This window comes from Mastigoproctus giganteus, chromosome 8 (genome assembly GCF_048544385.1).
Source record: "Mastigoproctus giganteus isolate SK-2022 chromosome 8, ASM4854438v1, whole genome shotgun sequence".
Taxonomy (NCBI): Eukaryota; Metazoa; Arthropoda; class Arachnida; order Uropygi; family Thelyphonidae; genus Mastigoproctus; species Mastigoproctus giganteus.
Genome location: NC_143582.1, coordinates 165,785,416 through 165,811,076, shown reverse-complemented (window position 1 = coordinate 165,811,076; position 25,661 = coordinate 165,785,416). Strand labels below are relative to the sequence as shown.

General features: G+C 38.3%; 1 protein-coding gene across 1 annotated transcript in view; it reads left to right on the top strand.

The window, feature by feature from the left end:
• mesh (sushi domain containing 2 mesh) overlaps positions 1-25,661 on the top strand; it is a 251,344-nt gene that overhangs the window by 18,253 nt on the left and 207,430 nt on the right. The window contains exons 3-5 of the mRNA XM_090380389.1: positions 6,320-6,504; positions 11,331-11,456; positions 12,959-13,124. Coding sequence (XP_090236515.1) covers positions 6,320-6,504; positions 11,331-11,456; positions 12,959-13,124 — 477 coding nt within the window. The remainder of the gene's footprint in view (positions 1-6,319; positions 6,505-11,330; positions 11,457-12,958; positions 13,125-25,661) is intronic.

The window sequence follows — 25,661 nt, the reverse complement described above, 5'->3', positions numbered from 1 at the left end:
TGCGCTATGGTTGTAATCTGCGGCTAACTGAGGGATCGAGACATCGGTTGTCCAGAATACCACGTACCAACCGCTGTTCACCTCGACTGTTAACCAGTGGTGGTCTCCCCCTCCCGGCACGATGGGTGATCGTGTTTCCCTCTTCAGATCATTTCTGCTACCGTGACTCTCAAACATCTGACAATGCTTGCGGTTGCTGAGATTCTGGCCCCCGCCTTCCTAGTGCAGCAAATCATTCCCCGTTCCAACTCCGTTCTCTTTCCCCATTGCACAAGCTTCGTGCTGACAGCTACCACACGTGCCATCACTATGTACGCTTCACTGAAATGCGTCCATTCGAGAAGACAGTGGTGGTCATAATATTTCGGCACATGAGTGTATCCCAAAGTGAATTAAACTATCTTATGTGTAATTTAAATGTAAGGCACAGACAGAGTTTGAAATCTAAGATGAAGGAATTACTGCAAAAAAGGTATCTGTATATCGCAAACGACAAAGACAACGTTCTTCATATTTTCCTACGAAATGCACTTTGCTAGTGCAATTACGTTAATGCCCTTCAATAAGAATATAAACCAAAAAAAAAAAAAATGGAGGCTTTTATCAGCTCTTCGAAATTAAGTCTAAAAGCTATGCTGCCACATAAACGAATCCTATGAGAACGTGGAACTTCTCTAAAAGGGATCCTTTTAGGTCTACAATCTAACTATACAAAAGATTGCTTTATGTGTGTGAATGGAACAAAACAAAATTATCATATTAGAGTTACATGAGAAAAATCTCATCTACCCATGTGTATTATGTCTATAAATTTCGTGTTCTCTGGTCGGTTTGCCTGTTGTACTGGACGAAAAACCCGAACATCCCGGAGAAAAAATTCCTCGCGTCGTTGACAGGATTCGAATCCAGACCTTTTCCACGCGGTGTGTGCGGAGGACAGTGTTATAATCACTGTGCTACTCGACTGTAGAGAGAAAACTAATCATTGCGGAACAAGATTTGAGTCCCTTGAATGAACCTTATACCCAGAAAGAAAAATTTCACTCATATAAGCCACTATTTGATCGAGCAAACATTTTTACCACCGCTTCACACGAAGTTAGTTCCAATAAAGAATTTTGTAAAAACTATGGACAAGAATGGAGATGGCTTTCAATGTTTAAAGCTGTTTTCTCGCATTACCGATACCAAAATAAAAATAGGCACATTCCTCGATCCGCCGTGGAAAGCACTTTACGGTATTTAAGAATAGTTCAATCGTAGGATGCTGTATCATGAGTTTGGCACTGCGTGCAAAAACCATACGTTTAAACCGCAAAAATCAAAGAACTGACGTAATGATAAGATGAAAGAATGAGGGCTATGTAGGAGTTTGCAAAGAGCCAAGTAGGGAAAAAAAAAAAACTCACTACGTGAGATCCCTGAAGCGACGAAAGAAAACCGAACAATACCCATGGAAAACGTTACGCTGCAGATATCCACTATACTCAGCAGCGGTTCCCAACCAGTTTTGACTCGCGAACCACTTTCAACAATATTATCGCGAACCACTTTCAACAATATTATCGCGAACCACTTTCAACAATATACACTTAAGTTAGTTATAAACCAGTTACTGGGGTCCATAGTTTTTAAACTATGGAGTACTGGGGTCCATAGTTATTAAACTATGGACCCCAGTACTCCAGGCCCATTCGTTACTACTTTCAACAGTATTATCGCGAACCACTTTCAACAATATTATCGCGAACCACTAAGCCTATATTCTCTGAAATCGTATAATATTTCTGAATTTTTATTATAAACTACGCTTTTTCATAAGCGATATTGCTTAATAATATAAAATTATTATTAAATGTCTATATATAACAATGGTCGTTGAGAAAGAAAAAAAAAATAGTATGGAAAACATATTTATTTAAAACGATATACTGTAAAATAGTAAACTAATTCTAAGGAATTGTGGGAGATGTCATTTCTTTCGTTGGAAATTCTTTACTTTATATTAAATTTTATTTTACTTTATTCTATCTTTGTTTATAATGCTCGATATGTAAGGGCGCGTGACCCAAACCACAACTAAGTATAGGGAGCAATATGGCCTTAGTTGCTAATGCTCCTAAAAACCATATAACAACAACTAAATATAAATTTTGAACCGAACCGCATACTTCCCTGGCAATTACTGCCGTGAAGGGAATTTGTCACTCATCAATGTAACACTTAGAGGGGGCGGCTTAGAGGGAAACAGGCATTCTGTGTGTTATCAGACATTCAGTCTAAAACACTGATGGATTCAATATCTTTCTATCTCAGAAGTTTAGGAGCAGTCCGGTTGGCCTGCCTCCCTAAAATCCACTCATGCACACCTTCTCGATGGTAAGCCCTGTTATGTCACTTAGGTGGCAACGAACGTGTAGAGTGGTTCCCTTCAAGACGCCTGGTCAGCGTGAAGAGGAAAAGACCATACCCTCCAGCACATGACAGTACAACGAAACAAATGGCCCTCAGTCGCCAGCGGCTTTCACTCCCCCTCTTACGGCAGCGAGAGAATCACAGTGGAAGCAGAGGGTGCTAAGAATTTCTGGGTACGACCAGGCTGCCATGCACCGAAACTGAACTTGGCCTGTTACAACGTAAGATCGCTCATCGGTGAAGACAGGATATTAGAGCTGGAAAAGGAATTAGAAAATGTGAATTGGAATATCGTCGGTTTGGCTGAAACAAGAAGAAGAAATGAATCACTTATAAGTTTATCAAGTGGAAATATGCTGAACACCAATGGAAACAGTGAAAGGAGCGAAGGTGGAGTTGGCTTTCTAGTCCATAAAGATATAAAAAACAACATTTTGGAATTTGGATGCCATTTTTTTCAAGAAAAGTGTGAACAGAAAGTGGACATGGAAGAGCCCAAATGGATTAACAACAAATGAAATCGACTTCATCTTCACTAACAGAAGATATTTCGTGAATGATGTTAGTGTCCTGAACAAGGTAAATGTTGGAAGTGATCACAGAATGGTAAGATGCACACTTGATATAGATGTAAGAAAAGAAAGGAAAAAACTGACTCGAATAAATAATACAAACGTTTTTAAGATAACAGAAGATGAGAAAAAGCAGTATGTACTGAAACTTAATAACAAGTTTGAGCTTCTGCAGACGGTTCAGGACCAAGATGTTGATAAGGAATATTACAACTTTCTGAAAGTGATAAAGCCCAAGAAACCTATAGGTAAAAAGAAATCCAAAGAAGAAAAATTATTCAAGAAACACTTCGGTCATGATGAACCGAAGACGGCAAATGAAGAGCAAGATAAACACTGACAAGGACAAATTTGAGTATACTGAGTTATGCAAAGCCATTAGAAAGAGAATCAGAGAGGACATAAGAAGATTTAACACAAGAAAAGTAGAACAGAGCATTAGGGGAAAACAAAGGACTTGAATCAGCAGCCATGAGCTGTAATACAGAAAGACAAATGATACTGAAACTGAAGAATAGCGATGGTGTACTTATAAATAGCAGAGAAAGCATAATTCAAATGGCAGAAGACTATTACAGAGAATTATACAAGGAGCGAGGGAATGATGCCAGCAGTGGGGAAGATGGATCGCAAATTAGTAACACATACGACATACCCGATATCCTTCCTGAGGGGGTAGAACATGCGTTGAAGAAAATGAAGAATCAGAAAGCCCCGGAGGAAGATGAATTTACTGTAGAGTTGTTAAAATTGGGAGGAAGAAACATGGCACAAAAACTGTCACAACTCTTCACAAAATGCATTAGAAAAGGTGTGATGCCCAAGGAGTGGAATAATGCAACCATAGTTTTGCTGCATAAGAAAGGAGATAAATAGAAATTGGAAATTATAGACCAATTGGCTTGTTATCCCACATCTACAAGTTGTTCACAAGGGTCATTACTAACAGATTAGAAAGAATACTTGATGAGAATCAATCGAAAGAGCAAGCTGGCTTTAGGACATGAATCTCAACTATGGATCATCTTCACGTAATGTCACAGCTAATGGAGAAAGCAAATGAATATAAAACACCATTATGCCTGGCATTTGTGGATTATGAAAAGGCATTTGACTCCATACAGCATAAGGCAATGTTTCGGGCACTGGAAAGACAAAGCATAGGTATCCCATATATTATGATTTTGAAGAAAATATATGAAAACGCTACCTCTTTTATTAGACTAGACAAAGACAAAAGCAAATTTAAAATTGAGAAAGGAGTTCGACGAGGAGACAAAATATCTCCAAAGTTGTTTACTGCTACCCTTGAGGAAGCTTTCACAAGATTAGACTGGTCGCAGAAAGGAGTCAAAGTGAATGGAGAGTACCTAAACCATTTACGATTTGCAGATGACATTGTGGTCATAAGCCATGATCCCAAAGAATTTGAGGAAAATCTTAATCATTTATGCACTGTTAGTAAGGATTTTGGACTAAAGATGAATATGGCTAAAACAAAAGTAATGATGAACAAGTATACCATAGAAAGGGATATAATGATTGAAGCAGCAGTAATTAAAAACGTGGAGTCATATACTTATCTAGGACAGGTCATTAGCTGTAATAATGATAAATGGCTGGAAGTCAAGATAAGAATAACTTTTGGATGGATAGCATTCAGGAAATATAGTCACATACTGAGGAGCAATATCCCAATTTGTCTGAAACGTAAAATAATGAACCAATATATCCAACCAACCATGACTTATGGAAGTGAAACTTGAGCACCAAAAGAATGGAAGAGAAGCTGAGAACGACAGAGCGAAGAATGGAACGAATTATATTGGGAATCAGACTGTTAGTTAAGAAGAGAAACACATGGATTAGGCAGAAAACTCAAGTAAAGGACATTCTTATCAAAACTAAAGAACTAAAATGGTCTTGGGCAGGACACATAGCTCAAAGACATGATGACAGATGGGCTCGATGACAGATGGACTTCTAGCTCTTCTTGGATGCCAAGAAGAGCTAGAAGCAAACCTGGAAAACAACGACGGAGATGGACAGATGAAATACATGAGTTTGTGGGTAGTAAATGGATGGCCATTGCACAAAACAGAAGGAACTGGAAAGTTGCTGGAGAAGCCTTCATCCTGTAGTGGATTGATAGCGGCTGATGATGATGAATGTAACAGTTTATTTATTTAGGTAGGATAAATAAAGATAAACTATTTTGTAGTTTACAAAAATATACCTATGTAAATCTAAGCAGAATCCATTACAGAATTTTTAGTGCGAAACCCCTGGAACGCTGTTGCGAACCCATGGGAATTCTCGAACCACCGGTTAGGAACCGCTGCACTAGACTAGAGCATCCAGACTAGAGCATAAATAGGTTACCATCGTCCATAGGGAGCTGTACTTCATGGATTTTATGATAGAGCTGCTGCTCACGAGCCCTACATCACACCAACGAATACCAGATGCCGTTTACAGTGGTGCGTAATCATCATTCTTTGACTATAGAATTGAAGAAACAGATAGTTATGAAGCGACGAATCAGGTCATATAGCGAAAATAAGACGGTCGAGTGTAGGGGTGCGAAGAATGCAGAGACAACTATTGTGAATTATATATACGAGTATGTATAAACATTACAATAAATAACATAAAACCGTTTATGACAATTTTTTCATTATAAACCATTTTAATAATCCTAAAAATCGTGGAAAGCTAAAAAAAAATTTGGCCAGCGTGTACCTCCCAGGCATTTTATTTGGCCCGCCATTTAAAAAGGTTGGCCACCCTTGCTTTATGCCATGCAGCAAGTTATATAAAAACCTGGTTTGAACTCTCCCGTTCAACACACAGTCCAGACTTCCACTTCGATCGAATACATCCCTTATTTTTTTTTTATAGCTGGCAACTGCACTGATAGAGGAATGGACAGAAAGTCCTCTGCCCTCCACAAAAACGTAATCAAAAGTGACCCACGACAAATCGATTGTGATATGAAGCGATGGCGTCTGCATAGTTTTAGTATGGGAGGGGGGTGTACCTAAACTGCCGAACTCAACTTTCTATGTCTCACAGTGACCCTGTATATCACAGAAAACAATCACTCTACAAGAGAAAATCACAGTAAGTTAGCATTTGTCCGATTTTACGAATATTAGCCGGTCTTGGCTACACAAGTTGCCTGTTCAACACGTCTAGAAAATAATCACTGTGCGATTTTTCATAATTTTCATCGCAGCTATTCAATATACAGTATCAATTTAATTATATATCGTAGAAATATGTAGCAATGCACAAATAAATTAATGCATTTCTGTAATATTTTATGGCAGATTCTGGAGTGTATGTTCGTGAGGTAGATCTTCAAAATAGAGAAGATCCAGTGCTTGTTGACAGGATTATCTTGGACTTTCAAGAAGGAATGATTGGTGCAAGTGATTTCAAACCTACTTATGCACTCATTGTCACATGGAAAAACGTCACAATGGCAGGCATGAGAAGAGACAAACAGCTGTTGGTAAGTCTACATAATAAAATAACCGAAATAAGTTTTTAAATACGTATAAAATACTTTGACACAGACTAGCTGTTGACATGCTAAGTTTACCCCTATCAGCTTCTATCATAGACAGTTCGATAGAATTAGCCTTGTGTGATACTCTACGTTGCCTTCCATCATGACTATTATAACAAATTTTGCTTTTAATTCTTTAAGCACACACACACACATGGTGTTTCATAATATTTGGGCCTTACTTTCAGCGTCAATTCAGGATGCGAAAACAATAAAAAATTAAATTCCAGTAAGAGGTCTTTATTTCTCGCTTGCAACAATGAGTCAATTTCTCATTTACTCATCTTCGATGACACTCAGATTTCTAGACACAGTCACATATCTCTATTGAGATTACCCTTTCTTCTTCTTCTTCTTCTCCTCTCTCTCTCTCTCTCTCTCTCTCTCTCTCTCTCTCTCTCTCTCTCTCTCTCTCTCTCTCTCTCTCTCTCTCTCTCTCTCTATGCATATCACAAATATTGCTTCCTCTGCATCAAAAAAACTTGGTTTTCTTTTTCGCGTCCGGCGTTACTTTCCTTCTAAGCAAATACTCGCTCTGTACAAATCTTAAATACGCCCAGACATGAAATATTGTTCCCAGATCTGTGGTGGTGCCCCAAGACCCTTCTCGGGCTTCTAGAATCCATTCAGATGACCTATCTCTCACAAAATATCCACAACTACTTACAGGGGCACTGTTCTTCTGAATTGGCTTCTATAATCCTCCCCCCTCTCTCTCTCTCTCTCTCTCTCTCTCTCTCTCTCTCTCTCTCTCTCTCTCTCTCTCTCTCTCTCTGTCTCTTCCAAACCATTCTGAAAGCGTGTCGCAACCGGTCAGCATCCATTCACTGTTCAGCTCGAAATTCACAGATATGGCCATGTGTTTTTGTAATGGGCGGCTCCTAGAACGTCAGTTCAACTCCGCCTCGTATCTCTCTGTGACGAACAGTATCACAGTATAAGGGCCAGGTGTGTGTGTGTGTGTGTGTGTGTGTGTGTGTGTGTGTGTGTGTGTGTGTGTGTGTGTGTGTGTGTGTGTGTGTTCTGGCCACTTGGCTACCCAGAAGCATCAGTCACCTGGAGAGATGATTCTGGGTACTCGTCCACACCACGGGATGATGGGCCAGTCTCGAATTGAGACGGTCGTACCGTCTGAATTCGAGGCTCTGACTCACCTGAACCAACTTTTCTTCTTCCTCGTTTACCCCTCTACTTCTACTTTTTTTTTCTCTCGTGCATAGCACAGTTGGCATAAACGCCGTCCTCCCCATGGGTGGAAAAGATTTAAGTTCGAGTCCCGTTGATGATATGGGGAAGTTTTACGACAAACTCATCCAAGTTCAACTTGGATGAGTTTGTCGATCTCAGTTGAGGGTAGCGTGTATTTAATCCCAAAAACTTGTTTTACGTACAGCAAACAGGCAAATCAACCACAGACTGTATTGCGCCATATATATATTATGGTGCAATACGGTCTAAGTCGCTAATGTGCCCAAAAAATACACTACAACAAAAACTTCTGTTTTCTGAAACAGCCTTCCTTCATATGTATTTTACATAAATTGTACTCTACAGAAATTCATGGGTCTAATGACAACAACCATCTTCTGTAGTCTCAGCTTTCAACAGTACTGAGTGATATAGGTTCTAATACCTTTCGTGTGGTTTTCATTTAAAATAAATCGATTCAGGACCTAAACACAATAAAAAAAAGTTCATATAAATGTGTATAGGATTATGGATGGTTCCAGAACTATGACTGTGGAAATTTCAGTGGCAAAAGTAATAAATAAATAAATAAGAAGAAGCAAACATGTAACTACACTGCTCGCCAAAATTAACAAAACATGTAGAAAACGCGGTGTAACTCGTGCAACGCGATGAAGCGAAAGAAAATTTGGTATGATGGTGCCCCATAGAATAATGATGGAATGAGGAGACAGCGGGAAACTTCGGACACGTATAAAGCACATTTATAGGGGTTGTACAAGAATTATCAAAAAGTCGATAAACATACTCGAAAATATGCTCTCATGTCATCAGTACGGCGTATGATGCCCTCCAACGGCTAAACAAGCCTGGCAGCAGCGATCCATGTTCAATATAAGTCTATAAGGTGTCTATAAGAGTCTGTGGCAACAAATCTCGACGTTAACTCACCAAGTGACTGAGAAGTTGGCTGTTGGTGTGCAGTGCGACGCCCAAGGACGTCCCACACATGTTCGATCGGATTTAAGACTGGTGATTGTACTAGCCACGCAGTCGTTGATATTCCTCAACTTTCAAGATTTCAAGAGCTCTATGAGTAGTGGCGTTGTTGTGCATGAAAAGAAAATCTAGGCCAACCGCACCACTAAAAAGTCGTACATAAGGTTCAAGGATATGTCCTTGGTACCTCTTTGCAGTTACTGTGCCTCGATCAAAAACATGAAGAGGCGTACGACCGTTGATCATTATTCCGTCCCACACGAGAACACCGCCTCCACCGTAACGTCCCTTTCTCTGATGTTGGAGGGATGGTACCGCATTCGTAGTTGTGTCCAGACGAAATAACGTTTAGTAGTCTGTTTGTAGGCTAAAACGGGACTCATCAGAGAACATAACCGTACCTTTGTCATGGCTCCAAGTTACATGTTCATGGCACCAGTTCTGGCGATAGGATGCCAAACAAGTGCTCCATGTTAGGGATTTGACAGTAACACAATGGTATGTATATAATAATAATAATAATAATAAATCCCTCTTTATTAGGGTCACCCAGAAAGTTACTTCATCTACCCATGTGTACTGTGTCCGTAAATTGCGTGTTCTCTCTGGTCGATTTGCCTGCTTTGCTGAACGAAAAACCCCTGGTTCCGGGGGAAAACACGCCTGAGACCGAATAACTCAGCCATAGAGTAAAAAAACCCATAAAAGTTCCGCGCATCGTCGACGGGATTCGAACCCCGTCCTTTTCCACCCGATGCAGGAAAGATAGTGACGATACCACTGTGCTACCGTGCATACGACGGTATGTATGTATGTGAACGTGTGTATATGTATACGACGACACCTAGAACGTCTGTTCAACTCCGCCTCGTGTCTCTGTGAAGAGCAGAATCAACTGTAAATGGGCTAGAAATGTGTTGTTGGTGTAGTTTTGTGTGCATTCTGTGTGTGTTCTGTTGTTATGTTCTGGCCGCTTCGCTACCTATAAGGATCAGTCACCTGGACAGATGATTCTGGGTGCTCGTGGACACCACGGGAAGGTGGGCCAGTTCAAGTAGAGCACGTAATGTCTCAAAAAAGACTCTGACCAACCTAGTGATGCCAAAAGGTAGGCCAGGGTCCTCTGGGGCCCATTCCACAGCAAAAGAAAGGATAGAGAGAAGGAAAAAAAAAACCCGTGGTGCTGGTTGAAAGAAAATAAAATATAATAAAAAAGAAAAAACATTAATGCAAAAAAAAGACACATTGGTGATGGGATAAAAAAATAATAATAATAAATAAATAAATTAATTAATTAATTAATAATAATAAATAAATATTAATAATAAAAAATAATAAAAAAACAAATAATAAAAAAAGAAGCTGGTGCTGGTAAAAAAAGAATAAAGAAAAAAAAGAGAGGAGAGACTGGTGCTGGTAAAAAAAAAAAAAACAAAAAAAAACGGTGCTGGTTGACAAAAAGAAGAAAAGTAGCCTTCAATAAGTACTCTTGTATCCAGGATAATTCAGATGTGGAACTGGTGACCTTTAGGATAAGTGCAATGGCAATTCTTGCGTACATGAACCACAGAAGAAAATATATCGAATTTTGACACAATTATGCTTAATTCATGAGCAGCCCAGCACCGCACAGAAATTTCTGAGCGTTCCCTGAAAGTACGTTTTGTCATCCAGGATAGCGGTATGTATACACTTCTGTATACTTTGTTTACGTATATGCCTTAAAAATTTAGGCATCTAAAGCCCCACAAACATATCAAACCTGTGTACTCCGCCGAGTAATGACTCTTACGCTGTATTATGCACAAATATTGGCATCCTCCCCATGAAAGAACAACTAGGATGGCAACCTCATCAAACTTTGCCCGACTGCCGTCCCTAGTAATGTAAAGGTGCCTCGTCCTAACCGCTAAAATGGCCGTCAGAATACAGAATAATTTCGGAGCCGAACATCTTTGAGCTGTGGAAAATCCGTCAATCTGAACGGACATCGGTTCCCACGTTAACGGCCCGCTCCAACAGAATTTCCCTCTCTGATAGCTCTCTCTCCAAACAGATATTACGACAATTTCCACACGTTTGTGAAAGACTAAATATGAACGAATTGGAGACCTGCCACCAATTCGTTCTTAATCTTTGATACGATACTCAAGCTGTACTATGCACTGTAAAGCACATTTTCAATAATCAAACATGAGACATCTGCTCTTATTACTTGTCCCTGTAATAATCCAAGCAACTAAAAGAAATATAAGCAATGTAAATAGTGTATAAAATACATATAACGTATAGTGTATGTATGCATATATTTATATAATATCTGAAATTTATCTTGTATCTATATTTCTTCGGGAGCAAACCGAAATTCTAAATGCTGTATCCTCCAAAAACGTTTTCAATTCCCAACCATATGCAGCATGGCTGGCATCGTTGCTGTCAATCACAGAAAGAACGATGAAAATTGTGCATCATTTTTTTGTGTAAAATAAAGATTATATAGGTGGCGCATTAATAATATATATTATTTAATTTTATATGCTCTGATTCTCTCTTTACAAGATTTATTTTCTTTCTTATTGCAGACTAATACTTATCAGCTGGTCCTGGCCACAAATGAAATCCGAACTTATGTCATGTTCAATTATGACCAAATACAGTGGATCACTCACGAAGACACCCAATCAGGAAAAACTGGAAAACCTGTCTTTGTAAGTAATTAATTACACAGGTAGGTGAAAGAACAGGGTGAATACATGTCCCGGTTTCAAATGTTTTGTTCCAGTGTCCCGAAAATCTCTTTTCGGGACGTATACTGTCCTGGTTTTTTGAAATTTTAAACGTAATGCTTTTCCTAGAAGTTTTTATCATCTGCATTTGTACAAATTCATTTTCATCCACCACATACCACTTTATAAAAAGCATTCGCATTTCTAGTGTTTGTAAACTTACGAGCGTTAGTTCATCAAGAGATGATTCTAAGAAAATAAAATTAAAGCAGGGCATACATTTATACACCGTTCTCTCATATGATTTTTTCAGAAATCTATTCTTGAAATAATTAAATAAATAAAATTTTCTGTTTATACTCCGGGACGACCAAACGGTCAGAGGAGCTCACAAGATAGATAGAATACAAGAAACAGCGCCGTATTTAGCAATCACGGTTCTTAACTGGCTTGGGTTTGCCATTCCGGCACACAATTAAAATACTGAAAGAATATTTTCGGAAATTCATGAATCATTATTCAAAATTATTACAATTGGCCACATCCCAGCTCGGCCCGAAGTCTCAAACTATATTAAAAAAAAAAAAAAAAAAAAAAAACACAATCTATAATTCATTTAAAATATTTTGTAACTTATTTTCTATTAACGGTCACACTAAAAATATTTATGTTCTTGGAAAATTTATTTTCCTAGAAATAATTTTAACACCTTACATTAACTGAAGCATGCGACATCGTTAGTGCAATTGTGTCATTGTCATTGCAGCATAGTTGAATTTTTAAGACAAAAATTTGTACATTAGGCATTATCATAACTTCTCATATTTTGTGAAATCCTTCACAAAGAGTTGCCTTCCTCTTAAACTTCGAATAACACTTCCTCATTACAGAAGTCTGCTGTTACTTATTTTCAAGGCGCAGTATGACCCACGTAGTCCATGCCCCACTAAACCCCAATACAAACCAAACCAAACTTATTTTCAGCTGAATACCACCACCCATATATTAAAGCATGTGTTTAAAATGCTAACTCGTCTTGTCAATGTCCATTGGATTGGTTAGATGGACGAAACCGTCTGGATATAAAAACCATTAATGATATTATGTAATGTAAATTTAATAAAAATTAAACGTGTAAAGATTTTTTTTATTTATCAAAATACTTTTAGTGCATAAGAGAAATTCAATAAAATATGATTTAGTAAAGCATTTTGCTCCTGATTTATTTTATTATAATATTGCTTAATTATTCCTCGAATACATCAATGTAATTATTTTACGATATATTAAACTATATATTGTCTTTTATAAATATATCACATTCACAAAAGAGATTACATACATATAATGAAATTGAATATCAACTATTTAGTTATTTCAATAATTCTGTTAATAAAAGGAAATTTCTATTATAATTGGTTTATATGAAAGAAATTACAGTGGAAATTCTTTTGTAATTTAATTATTTTCTCATTTTTAATTAGGTTGGTTTCAATGCTGGAAACAGAACAAGGGCATGGGAGTTTAGACCATACTCCCAAAACGCACGACTGACTCTTCTCACTGATGGAGGTTATGGTAATGGCATAAATGGAAGATACTTCTTTCAAATAGATGAAGAAATCTGGCCAGGTTGCTGCATTAGAAGAGGTACAACTGTCTTATTTTGGTTTCGAAACTTTAATATTCCTAATCCAATTTACAGGTTTTTCATACAGACAGTTTGCACTTTACGTAACACTGGGTCCTACTTGCATTCATTCACAATATTCTTTATATCAAGCGGCATACATGGAGGTGAAGGCGATTTATGAGAAAAAACTTCTGAACTCATTAAATGTTAACTGTCTTGAAATCATTCGAGAAGTACTACGGAAACTTTAATAAAGGGATTGAGGGACAGATATCCTTACCACTGCATTTAACTTAAACTATCCTTAAACTAATCATTGCATTCCAATCCTCACACCTTTTGAATTCGGACAAGGCATCATTCAAACACATAAAAAGCTTCCTCTCCCCTTTTCAACCGTATTGCGCCCTGTATAATTAGACATGTATATATGTACAGTTTCTTATGTAGAGTGGCCCATAACTTTAGTTCAATTCCGCCGTGGAACACTGTAATGATACGAATCTGTAAAGATCCGAAAGGTGTGTAATGTTGTGTTTGGGCAGTGTAAGTATTTGTTTAGTTGTTTCTGGTCACTTAGTTACCTGGAAAGCCTGCCCAGCATCCGTCTACAACGAGGAAAGGCGGGCCACAAGTTATGTACCGACCGAAGCCCACCTTTACAATCTCGTGCCGATCATTCAAATCGTCACGAGATTGTAGGATCATTCAAAAAAAAAAAAAAAAAAAAAAAACGTAATCCGGAAGCCGGCACACTCACTCACGCAACTCAACTATCCTCTAGCACATACCTGAAAAGATTTACGAAAATAAAATGAAATCATGTATGAAAAGTAACAGCAGTGGAATCTTTCCTAAATAGAAAAATCTTTAATTAGGAACTGTTAGGCCCTCCTGGGTAGCACAGTCGATATAATTGCTGTCTTCCCCACACCGGGTGGAAAAGTCCTGAGTTCGAATTTCGTCGATGAGGTACAGAATTTTTATGGACCTTATTTTATAACGCGGCTGAGTTAGTCGTCCCAGGCGAAGGTAGCAGTTCTTTTCTTCTGGAAACTCCAGTTTTTCATCCAGCAAGCAGAAAATCAACCACAGAACACGCAATTTACAATGCTAAAATGCTGTTTCAAAAGTGATGGTCAATAATTTAAAGGTACAGACTACAATATGCAAAAAAAGCCTAGTAAACATGGGTCCTTAAGTGAATCGTTTTCGAGATATTGTACATTTCTAGTTGGAATCCACCACTAACAAAGTGAACTGTACAGAGTTTTGATCCACCACTGACTTGTTTGTTTAAGTTAGGTTATGCTCATTCTCTCCCTTTCCCCCTCTCTCAATGCTCTGAGACGTAGCAGGCATACTAGTACTTGTCAAAGGATAGTCAACATGAAAAGAGGTTACAGCAACGAAGAGTACTTAAATCCTATGGATTTTTGTATCTGGGGTCATGTAAAAAGCTTGGTGTACACTTCTGACATTAACATAGTCGAGGAATTGCAGCGTCGGGTTGGACCCTTTCAGCAAATCAGAAAAAACCCAGGAATGCCAGAGAGGATTCGCAACTCAATGCAGAGAAGACTACAAAGCTGCGTACGGATCCAAGAACAGCATTTTGAACACCTTTTGTAACATCATGTAACATCTGTAAAATCCTGTGGTGCTGAAACCAAAAATTAAAAATGTATTATCTTATGTTTAATAAAACCACCCTTAGCAAAGGATTCACAGCATTTTGCTAAACTAGTGCTCCCATAGTCAGTGGCGGATCTTAACAGAAAATGTTCATTATCTCGAAAACTGTTCATTTTCGGCCCGACGTTCACTGGGCCTTTTTTGATTATTTTAGTTTGTACTTTTCACCTTTAAATTATTGACCATCATTTTTGAAACGCCCTGTAGTATACGGCGCGATATTGTTTGTGACTAATGAGCCTAAACACCCTACAATTTGTACCGTGCAGGAATGGCGAACCCATGGCACGGTACAAATTTTTTTGGGCACGTAGAATTCAGAGCGTCCCAAAAAAATTTCAAACTTCATGCAGTGATTTGTTTGAAGTCGGGGTGGTGAGACGTACTGACGAAATTGTGAAACGAAATTAAGAAGAAAATTTGTATATTTCGCATATTGATTCAGAACAAAACTTATTGGTAAAGTCATGTGAGATATATTATCCACATTCAGTATTTAGTGTAGCCACCTTCATTGTCAATTACGGTTTGTATGTGGCGTGGAGATTGGAGATTATTCTTCATTAATTCCCATGAATATTTAATTGCTATTTGCCCTTTACAGATTGTTTAGAATGTCAGTTCAACCAGAGCCGACCGGGCTAGCCGGGTGGGTAAAGTGCCTGCCTGGCAACCCAAAGGTCGCGGGTTCGAATCCCGCTTCGGGCTTGGATCAAAGTACTGCAAAAACCTTGGGAGGTGCATTATGGCCACAGAAGCCGATGCGCCAACAACTATCAAAAAAAAAAAAAAAGTTCAACCAGAAAAAAAAAAAAAAAAGTTCAAATGAAGAGGGGAGTAGCATAGAATTTCAAGAACCTTGGAGTGAAAGATTTGATATGATTAAGAACGATAATAAAGCATTATGTATTTTGTGTTCTGAAACGAGAGGGTAGTTTTTTTAAAAGATTTAACCAATTTTGGCACGTATCCTTAAAAACGTTTGCCACCCCTACCCTACAACAAACAAACAAACAACTTAACATTTATTGGTATTTAAAGGGTAAAAATGTTTATTTCCATTTTTTTTATTTTAATTATTTTTTTAAAATTTACAACTAATTTCATGTATTTTGGTTTCAATCACATTTCAGTTTTTAGGCTTGATGACAAAATTCAACATGGAATCCAGAAACACCACCAATTATTAAATAGTACATATAATAAGTGTTATATTTCAGGCGCGTTCGATTTTTTAGCTTAAAATAATTGATTTTTTTTCTCTTTATGTGATTAATAAAAGTAAAAAGTAAATATAGTTATCTTTTTATTAATTACTAAAATTAAAACTTTATTTAATAAAAATCTTTTATCTTATTAATACCTAATAAAAATAAAACACTTATTAAAAATTTATAGTTTTTGTTTTCTAAACTTAGCGGTTCAGTTCAGTTATAATAGTATAATCTGAGTTCGAATTATATATATATATATATATATATATATATATAAAGAGGAAAAGGAAAGGAGGATAGAGGGGCATTCACCATGCCCCCCTCTATCTGCTTTGATTTATGTGGGTTGATTGACAGGGTGAAAGAGGAGAAAGAAAATTAGCCAGCTTTTGGTTGGATGTTGATCAGAACTTGAAGAGTGTCATCATGTGGGCGGATTAAAGTGATTTGGCATCTTAGGAATAACGTCCCATTAATCACAAACTGTCTGTTTGTGATAAATGGGACGAGGACACTCATAAAAACAACCGGCGAGGGGACGCTCCTTTGCGCGACACCTTCGTAAATGCCCCTAACTTTGGTGAAATTTTGTTTTCGGAGTAACAACTCAATTCTTGAGAATTGCTGGTGTAACCAGAGAAAATCGCCGCGAATTTCGAAGTAAAATTCCTCCGCACTTGGATGGCATAGTGAATCGACAGAGGTTGGTCCTGCTGAATCTGTGTTGACAGTACTGAAGTACTTTCTCCAATAACATCAGCAGGCACGAGCCATGGGAGGTGGTCTAAAGTCTGTGGGATAATATGCTATTTGGTTCTTTGGAAGTGAATGAATCAAGTATTGTGACCAGGTGGGTGGAAAGCAGTCGTCATCAATCATGAGATTGCAATTGTGAAGGAAAGGGTCGGGACTTATGAAGGGACTCAAAGCCTTCAACAGAAATTTCGAAACCCCATCCTCCCCAGTAGTGTTTTTTTTTTTTTTTCAGGGAGAGCGTTCATAGCCTTAATTGGCTGATCTTTGGTTATCTTGATTGTGGTGAGAGTTTGACTGCAGTAGAGATGTTGAAGCGCCAGAAGAATATCTGGAGTGCAGATGTGATCTAACCATGCATCCAGGTCCAGATGGTTCTTTAAATTGGAAGCTTGCGAGTGATTGAAATGCCTTCCCTTTTCAAGAGTTGCCTGAGTACTCTTAATAACCGATGATTCAACGGGATTGAACACTGCTCTGGCTAGTGAGAAAGCTAATCTATCTGTGACTTCCCAGAGGCCTTCCATATCCGGAAGAGGTTTGCTTCACGGAGAACACTTCACCTAGAGTTGGCGATGACCAGTTCTTCGAGAGTGTGGTGGGTTTCACGATTTTAGGCACAGTGAAATCGGCGACTGAGACCAGCCAATGGGTGAGAAGGTTAATTTTCAATGGAAAGTAACAGAAGCACAAAGATTTCCAGGTAATGGCTAACACAGCCTAACCTGTCCACATGCATTGCGGAGTATACGCATTTGGAGTTGGTCTTCTTGGTGCTTTCAAGAACTGCTAATGGAGGGTGATGTTGAATAAAACTGGCTCGTGGTTCTCAGGCAAATAGTTGCACTATCCTGTTATAAATCACACGAAGTTGACACAGACCAAGTTGATTCCTCTTGATGCCCTATCGTTAATGACCCACATATTCACACAGTGGTAGAAGGTGGTGAGGAAATTGGCCAGATTCTGTAGAAGAGGGTTAAAATCCCTGTAGACAATTCTGACTAAGGAGTGATGTAGTTGGTTGAAGGACCAGTTAGAAATGGCAGTCTTGGTTTGGGCTGGTAGGGAAGTAGACAGATGCAACGTCAAGATGCTGGGAGACGATATTCAAGGTGACCAATCCGCCTCGCAATTGATCAGTTACAATTTTGAGGATGAATTTTTCACAGTAAATACAACTGTTGAAGAGGATTGCTACTCCTCCACCACGCTGCCGCTCCCGGGAAGCAGAGTGCTGTTGTTGTAGTAGGGTTTTAGGAGCATCAGCAACTAAGGCTATACTGCTCCGTATATACTGTCTCTAAATTGTGTGTGTTCTGTGGTCGATTGTCAGTTTCCTGGACAAAAAACCTGAGTTTCCGAGAGAGAAAAAACCATGATACACTCGTCTGAGACCGGCTAACTCAGCACGTTGTGAAAAGGGCCCATAAAAAGTCCTCGCGTTATCGACCCGAACTCAGGTCTTTTATTCCATCCAGTGTGGAGAGGAGGGCGATCCTACCAACTGTGCTACTCACGAGAGCGGGGAAGCGAGAAGAGCTGGTACTCCGGAGCAGATGCACACTCTGCAATGTGTCCTGATTAGGGTTGAGCCAAGTTTCAGCAATGCCAATCGGGTAAAATTATTCCGAGAGAAAGCTGCTCCAGCGTATCGAGTTTATCGCGTAAGGACCGGACTTCTGCAAATCAGACTTGAGAACAGTGTATCTTGACAACCGGGAAAACCACGATATATGTGAACGCGCCTAACAATCACTTGATACACAATACCTCTAATTAAAGCACGATATTTGCAGCAACTTCATTTACGTTAGAAAAAATCTTAAATTAATTGAATAAGATTAAGGGTAGATCCAAGGGAAGTAACGGGGTAAGTACTCCTCCCCCGCAAGATTATTCCAAAAGCATGTTCCGCGTTTTCTGAAAACAAAACAAATTTCAACGTTTTCATCCCTCCCTCTCAAAAAAAAAAAAAAAAAAAAAAATCATTTTACCTTGGCTGTTACTCTCTAAAAATAAAAAATAAAATAAAAAATTAAAAAACACAAATGAACGTACAAAGGCTGGATCACTTTGAATTAAGTAATTTTTAAAAGGTTCAGTTACATAAACATTAAGTCATCTTTTCTCTTACTGGTGTGATCCTTACACGAAAAATTTTATTAGATGAACAAATAAAAAGTGACAAAGATGACAAACTTTAAATAGTACTTTTTGTTAATTAAATCTTAATCAGACCTCCTGGGTCACTAATTATTGACCCAGATTCTCACATTGGAATAAGAAAAACGGTCATTATATCGAAAGGATGTAAAATAAGCAAAAGAACAAAAAAAAAAAAAAAAAAAAAGGTTTAAACATTTAATGTAATTCTGCTAATACATTATAATATAATCTAATTCCGAATAGCTACAGTATTAAAGAAGAAAATGAAGATTGTACATTTTGCATTGATTTCACGGTGTAATAAGATTAATTTGTAAATTATGTATATATATACAGTAATTACTCTGTACGGTAGTACATATGCACAGTATCTAAGCATATACAGGGTGATTCACTACCAGTGCGACAAACTTTCAGGAGGTGTAGGGGGCACAAAGACGAATCGGAATCACACAGCATTGCAGGATCCGAAATGCCTTCGTCATGCGATAAAGGACGTTGAACGGGAGGTCGCGTGAACAGCGATCCCGCTGGAAGTCAGCATTTGCGAACCGGTTCCCGAGTCAGTAGGATGGACGAGTCAAACGTTGAACTGGCCGATATGCACCTCGCGTATGGAGCTGCGGACCGTAACGGGCGCGCCGCTCTGCGCTTGTACCAGGAACGTTTCCCGCACAGGCGTGCTCCTCATCATACGATTTTCGCACGTGTGCACAGAAGGTTACGTGAGACTGATTGTTTCACGAGAGGTACCATGAATCGAGAGCGAACGACGAGGACGCCAGACAATGAGGTCCTACGTCTTGCAAAAGGCAATCGGAGTACGAGTACTCGAGCGATAGGCCAACGATTGGGTATTTCCCAATCCACTGTATGGAGGATATTGTCAACAAACCAAATGAGTTCATACCATCTGCAATGTGTCCAATCATTGGAGCCTGCGGATTATCCACTCCGGAGGACTTTTGCTACTTGGTTTCTTCAACAGAGTGCGGCAGACATCGCATTTGCTGCGTCCGTATTGTTCACGGATGAGGCAAGTTTCACAAGAGAGGGAACCTTCAATCAACATAACGCCCATTTGTGGGCTTTGGAGAACCCCCATGGTACGCGAACACGTGCAACTCAACGCTGTTTCTCTGTCAATGTTTGGGCCGGCATTGTTGGAGACCACCTCATCGGACCGTACCTTCTGCCCCGTCATCTGGACGGTAGGGCATACTTGATCTTTCTACAGCAAGTCCTGCCCGAACTTATTGAAGAAGCACATGTTCCTCAGTCGTTGCGCTGCTCAATGTGGTTCCAGCATGATGGGGGCTCCCCCACATTACACCAATGACGTCCGCCAACACCTAAACGTTACATTTGGACAGCATTGGATAGGTCGTGGTGGTCCGGTTCATTGGCCTGCTAGATCGCCGGACCTATGATGCCTCGACTTCTTCTGCTGGGGTAAAATGAAGACATTGGTGTACGAGACCCCCGTTGATTCAGTTGAAGACCTCGTCGCTCGCATCTCTGTAGCTGCCGGGGAGATTCGAGACACGCCAGGAATCTTCCAGAACGTTAGGGATTCCATGCGGCGGCGCTATGAAGCCTGTGACTGCTTCTGGTCGAACTTTCGAACACCTTCTGTAGCATGGCTTTTTGCCAATGTAAAACTTGTCATTAAAATGATTTCTGTTACACTAACGAGTTGCTGTTGCTGTTCTTTTTCTTTGCTTCTTTGTTCACGCGACCTCCCGCATGACGAAGGCATTTCGGACCCTGCAATGATATGTGATTCCGATTCGTCTTTGTGCCCCCTATACCTCCTGCAAGTTTGTAGCACTGGTAGTGAATCACCCTGTATATATAAGTATATTGGGGAAGAAATGGAGAAAATCTGACAAAACCGGAAGTAGTAGCGATGGAAAAAATCATAGGTACCTGAAAAATAACAGTAGTACTTAATGCTATAGATCCGATGATTTTAACTTCTTCATCAAAGGTCAGCAGCAAAAACAAAGGAAATATATCAAGAATTAAGACCTCTGTTTCTGATATGAAATATACATTGCATATGGTTAAAGTAATCAAACCAAGTTTAAAAAGCTATTGGGTAGTTTGAACCAAACTCTGTTTTTTATACTATACTGACTGCTCAACCTTGTCTTGTGACTATGGATTAAATCCTTTCTTTATTTCTTTTCTTTCCCTGACATATTCCCATAATACTCCGCTTGTACTCTTATTATTATCTAACGTTAAGTCGGCTTTGCTAATTATTTTCATATTTTTTGCATTTTATCATTATTATTATTTTTATGCAGTTAGTATTGTATTTATTATGTTTTTTGCTTCATATTTCTTTTTTTTTTTTTTTTTGTTTACTTGCTTTTTATGGATTGTCAACATTCTAGAAACATACTAGATGGGCAGAGTAGTATAAATTTGACCACGGGGGCTTATGCTCTGTGTAGCTCCTCGATACATTCCTTAAATTCAGAATATCCACCATTTTAACACACACCACACAGAGCAAACCAGTATCTAATGCTTCCAGCCTAAATAATGTTGAGGTTACAGCCTCCTATTCCAATCACCAACAAACTTAGTCTTAAAGGTCCCTACATGAATCCTCAGCATGGTACTAATAATACTGATGAACCTATATTCTGCAAAAGCAGCAATGTGGTTTACCTCATTACATGCCTTACCTGCAACATGAAATGTGGGCCAAATTAGCATAAATTGCACCTTAGACTAAACCACCATAGGTCTGATATTAAAAACTACAGTAGCCGTAATAACATTAATAACTCTGACCAGGAAATTGAATAGAGTAAAAGCATTTCCAGTCACATTGCTTTACCAACATCTACATCTCTATCCTAGCTCATGTACCTAACCTCTGATCTAGAAATAGAGAGGAAAAATTTTTCATGCTTAAATTAAAAACCCTTAAAAACCTTTAATTTAAAAAATTAAATTAAAAACCCACTTATTGTGGATTCAACAATAAGTTTAATCACAAAATCATCACTAACAATATATCAGATGTGCAGTGGCGTAGCTACTATGTAGGCAGGCAAGGCGCCTCTGGGATATCCTAGGATCAGGTAGGATATTATGGATATCCTACCTGACAGCAGAATTATTAATAACAATTTACCTGTAATAGAAATACTGAAAAATATCAATATTTCTCACATTCAAACTTTTGACTTTAATAGTCTTTTTACAAGTATAGATGTAACCAACTTGAAATCAGCTTTGAATAAAATATACAATGCCTATAAGCACATTATAAATTGCAAAACCTGGATATTGGAACAATCTAACCAACCTCTGTATTTCCAATAACTACATCTTTGATGGCAATACAGTCTACCTACAAACCAAAGGTACGCCTATGGGAAGCCTTGCTAGCTGTGTCATAGCTAACCTCTATTTGTACTGGTTAGAAACCACCCTACCCGCAGATATATGTATGTACAGATACATAGACGACTTGTTGGTTATAAACTACCTCACCTTTATACAGGACTTTGCTAGTATTTATCCACCAGAACTCACTCTGGAAAGAACAAATAACAATAACCTTTCTGCTAATTACTTAGCCTTGGACATTGACATAAATAACTCACATACTACTATTAACATATATAACAAACGTGATGCCTTTAATTTTAATGTGGTCAGCTTCACCCACTGGCACTCCAACATAGCAAAAATGGTGCATTCAAATAGCATCCTCTCTCGATGTAGCAGGATAGCCACTATATGTAACAGCAATAGCCTGATCTTACACAATTTCAAAATTCTCTATAATAAACTTTTGGGCAACAATTTCCCTCCGGCCTTCCTTTACTATCACTTTAAGAAACCACTCCATATCATAAAATATAAAAAGATGCGTGACCACCAAACTGATATTAGCAACATTATAGTTGGTTGATATCCTATTACATTCAGGCTTGTACATATTGTACAGACAATACCTGTTAGCCTCTTTGGTGTCTCGCGATCTGGAAAACCTGTGTCCACCGATTGGCTATCCAAGAGGATATTAAGTTTTACAGTCATTTAAGTTTGTTGCATTTATTTCTATTTTAATTTTTATTTGTATATTTTGTACATATTATAAATATAAAATATAATATAATATAATAACATTACTGACTTAAACACATGAAACCAGACCTATGTCCAGGGTCCTACTATAGAAACGGGTTCACAACCCCAGACTACCCGAGTACGCCTATATTCCCCTTCTTCCAATTACTTTTTACTGTTCTTACCCTCTTAAGTTTTTATTTCTCGTGCGCAATCAGGTTGCCCGAAGGCAATATCGAGATGCTATCTTTCTGCTATCACTCACTTTTTTCGTCTCCAACAAAGTCTAGCGTCTTTTTACGCTACTTTGTCAGTTTAATATTTCTTCACTATCCCGGGTTTGCATTGTTTCATTGGTTTAATTGTCGATCTTCCCATCACACTTGGTAACTTTAACCAATTTGCTAATTTTTCTATACATCGACACAGCTCAACTTGGACAGTTATTCCCATCCGTCCATGTCCCCGACACCTGCTCGGCACCACAGTAAATTGTCTTTCTTTGTTTTGGTCCTTCATTCTAAATTCCTCTTGCTTAGTTTGCAATATTTTCTTTTTTCCTTTTTGTTTTTCGGTCCCTGTTGGCCGAGTACGAAATATACATCAACTTCTTACTTATCGCTACATTTCATTTGGCTTCCGCACACTTTTTCAACTTGGTTTCATTATTTTAACCACGTGCTACGTATATTTCATATCAGACACAGAGGCCTTACTTCTTTCTATATTTCCTTTGTTTTTGGCTGCTGATCCTTGACGAAGAAGTTAAAATCATCGGATCTATAGCATTAAGTACTACTATTAATATATTACTTTTATTTTTCAGGTACCTATGATTTTTTTCATTGTTACTACTTCCGGTTTTGTCAGATTTTCTCCATTTTTTCCCTAATCTATTTATCTACATTCCATTATGGTCGTAGTGTATTTCTAGTAGTGCCCCTAGTCCATTAACCATCCTAATATATCGCTAAATATCATTCTTTATTTTGCTGTAAACATTTGCTACAACCTCTTATTATTAACACATAGTGTGTGTGTGTATATATATACTGGCCTTAATATATACACACGATATATTAAGGCCAAATCAGTCAAAATGCGTTGTTTAAGTGTTAGAGCATGTTTTAAAAGAGAAATATGACTGTGCATGATGGTGATTAATCCACTTTTGCAGTCAGGCTGCACTTCAACGTACAAGTTCTAATTCTTGATGAGCGTCTTTCAATGAAACTTCTTGCTCAAGCACATTAGGTTCCCTGACTTCATCATTACAAATTTCAGGTTCTATTACGTCTGCAATGAACTATTAATCTTCATCCGTGCATATACCAAAATATATAATTTAAAATATATAAGAGATTACCTCATAGCTTCATAGGATGTATTCTACACTATACTTTCCAAATAATATCAATTAAAAATAGTTAAAAAAAAAACAATTTAAAATTAAATGTGTTCCTTACTCTTCGCTCATGGATGAACGGACACCTTCCCGGGATCGAAGCCGAAGGCCCAACCCGACCCCAGACATATCAAACCCCCCACGAAACTCAGAGTGACTGAAGACATGACATTATGTCAGATATGCTATAATGTAATATATCTTTGTTATATATTAAGAAATATCTAATGTACACATTGACTTCGGCGTCGTCTTCAGAACACCTGCTTCTCCTCTAGGTAAGGCGAAGGCGCCCATAATCAAACATTGCTTTGCGATTAATAGAGGAAGAAACATACGAAGATTCATTCCTTGCATCATTCAAGGAGACAAATCGAGCATGTTTGAAGAAGTTGACGACCACTTTATAGTTAGCCTCATCTCATGCTGAAACTCGTAAATATGTTGCCTACAGAACGATCGTATTTTTCTTTTGAGGAACAGCACAAATTTGTTTAATCGCATTCTTGGATAGTTTTCCTCAATGTATTGAATTATAGTTTGATCAAGTGACTGAAGAATTGATATCATATTAGCTGGCAAGTACTCAACCGTGAATGCACTGATGCCATTCACTTGTCAATATGGCAACACATTTTAATTCAACTATGAATTCTATTTACGGACCAGAATAGAGGTTCGTCATTAATCGAAGACTACTGCCCTTGCTTATTGTCAAAGATTATAGTGGTAATGTTATGGTGTGTGGTGAGCATTTTGCACTACAGTTTAGGATCCTTTGCGTGAAGTTGATGAACGCTTTAACTGATATTCCTATAAGAAGTAACAATGCGTCCGACAGAAATATCATATGTTTTAAACTGTCCCAGGAGCGCAGTAGTTTTTTTTTTTTTTTTATGATGATATTCTTACTCACCCTTCCAACAAAACGATATACTCTGTCGTGCAAAGCAAATAGTTAAGCGATAGTTCGACAGGCAAAGCAATCATACCATGTTCAGTCGAGATCTGCGCTAAGGGCTGATCTCGATCACACGGGCATTTCTAATGTTTACACTACAATTAGCAACAATTCAGTGATTGGTAATAAATGGGATTTTAGTGGCATTGGACTAATCTCAATTGGAGTTAGTTAGCAGTGGGCAGAGAGTACGTCTCAATAATTCAAGGTTACAGAGTGAAAAGTAAATTAATCTAGATGATGTTGAATACAAAAAATC